Source organism: Mycothermus thermophilus (genome assembly GCF_041956435.1).
Source record: "Mycothermus thermophilus strain CBS 625.91 unplaced genomic scaffold VTJ04scaffold_2, whole genome shotgun sequence".
Classification (NCBI taxonomy): Eukaryota; Fungi; Ascomycota; class Sordariomycetes; order Sordariales; family Chaetomiaceae; genus Mycothermus; species Mycothermus thermophilus.
Window position 1 is genome coordinate 1,276,660 of NW_027191428.1, and position 1,814 is coordinate 1,278,473.

At 53.2% G+C, this 1,814-nt stretch overlaps 1 protein-coding gene across 1 annotated transcript; it reads right to left on the minus strand.

Annotated features, from left to right (window-relative positions):
• Positions 1-488: 488 nt before the first annotated feature.
• Positions 489-890, minus strand: VTJ04DRAFT_2606 (uncharacterized protein; the record flags this gene model as incomplete). Its single annotated transcript, XM_069360414.1, has 2 exons — positions 489-707; positions 870-890. The coding sequence occupies 2 exons, from the start codon at positions 888-890 to the stop codon at positions 489-491; spliced, it is 240 nt and encodes a 79-aa protein (XP_069221127.1).
• Positions 891-1,814: the final 924 nt, after the last annotated feature.

Sequence of the window (1,814 nt, forward strand, 5' to 3'; positions counted from 1 at the left end):
GTGTTGAGGATTAAGTGGATTGACTCTTGTCGCCGGCCTGGTTTGGCGGCCCTGAGGTCTCAGATCCAGCGCTTCTTCCATCCCCACCGTCTCCATTTCGGCGCGAAGCAATGCTCAGGAGAGATGTGACTCTTTCTTGAATGAATTGTTTAATACTCATCTCTTACTAAGCTCTCGATTCATTTCCACGATATGACACGACAATTAACACAACGCGTTCGCGACGAAAATCGTACGCAGTCACACGCAGTTGGCGTACAAAACTCATCACAGAACTTTCGCACTGCAACTCAACCCTTGCCAACTGGCACCCCACGGACGCTCGCTTGGCGACCGAGTGGACGCTCATCCCCAGATCCCGAACCAAACCAGCATGGTCTGTCCGTCAGGGGCACATCTACACCTTGGCAACGCTATTCCCGTTCTGAACCGACGCTGTAACGTCGGTGGACTCAACCACCACGAACCCCCGGATTTCACGTCTTGTTTCAGCGTGTTCGTATCGCGAGAGTGTCGGCGTCCAGAGCTGCCACAGTGGACCGATCGATGGGAATCCGCGACGGGGTCACCACGTGGTGTGGGATCTCTCTGACACGCCGGCAGCGTGGCTGTGTCGGGCCCGTCACTGTCTGAGCACCAGGGTGAATGGCGAGGGCATCCCAGGAACAGGAATCGATCCGTTCCAGGTTGTCGGGAGATGCTTCTCCCTGGCAGTCAAGCTTTTGGGAACTCATCAAGCTTAGTGATCTTTTTTCTGTCCATCGGTCAATGCAACAAGACAAGCTGACGGCGTTGAAACATCACCGCCGGGGTTGTTTCTCGTGATGTTTGTCGTCAGTCATGCACAAAGACAAGCTCAAAGGACCGACATCAGTCTTGTAGTCGTCCATCCTAAGTCGTTGTTCATCATGCGAAAGAACATTTTCCGCTCAACTGAAACCAACCATTTTGACCTCAAACCTCGTGTTTCTGTGCTGCTTTCTAGGTCCAAACGCATAAAACTGCACATCCCAGACTCGACAGACAAGCAGTAAGCCAACATCGGATTATTTTCTGCCCATCGACAATGGAATGATCCAAACACCGACTCCAACTCGTCCCATACTCGGCATCTCTCATGAGGGTTACCTGTTGTGGATTTCGTTGTGCAACATGACAAAACAACAACCATCAAGTAGGCAAGCATCCTGTCCATGCCTGGTCCTGTACCTGCCAAGACGGGTCGCAACAGCGGGACGTATCGGCAGGTAAGCAAATCATCCCGCCGGGTGGGCGGCACAGCATCGAGGGCAAACACAATCTGCCGTGCCGCTCCGCTCCCTGTGCGGGTCCACGCGGCAATATTACAGGGCGGGAGGAATAATATGGACACATCCGGACAGTTTGAGCCTCATTGCCCACCAGGATGTATCAACCTCCCTCGAGATCGAGGGCCGAAGTGATGGGCCATGATAGCGGTCCAATGTTCAACAAAGTAAGGTACTTATGAAAGCACCATATCATCAGATGGCTTTTGACTGTATGATGATCGTTTGCAAGATGTTCTGTTGCGTCAGGGCCTGTGTTATTGGGTTCGGGTCCAATGGTGAAGTCTGTTTGCTGTCAAGAAAATTTCCTAAACTGTCAAAATCACCGAACCACTGACTTTTGTCTGGCAACATGCTTTAGTTGGGTGGTTCATGATCATGGCGATCGGGGTTGAATCTGGCCGGATCCGGCCGGGTTAGCGCTGAGTGGACCCACAACGGCCCCACTCGCGGCTCCGGGCGGTAACGTTCGCCGGTTCGGTTCCGGTCCGGGCCCTACGGCACTCC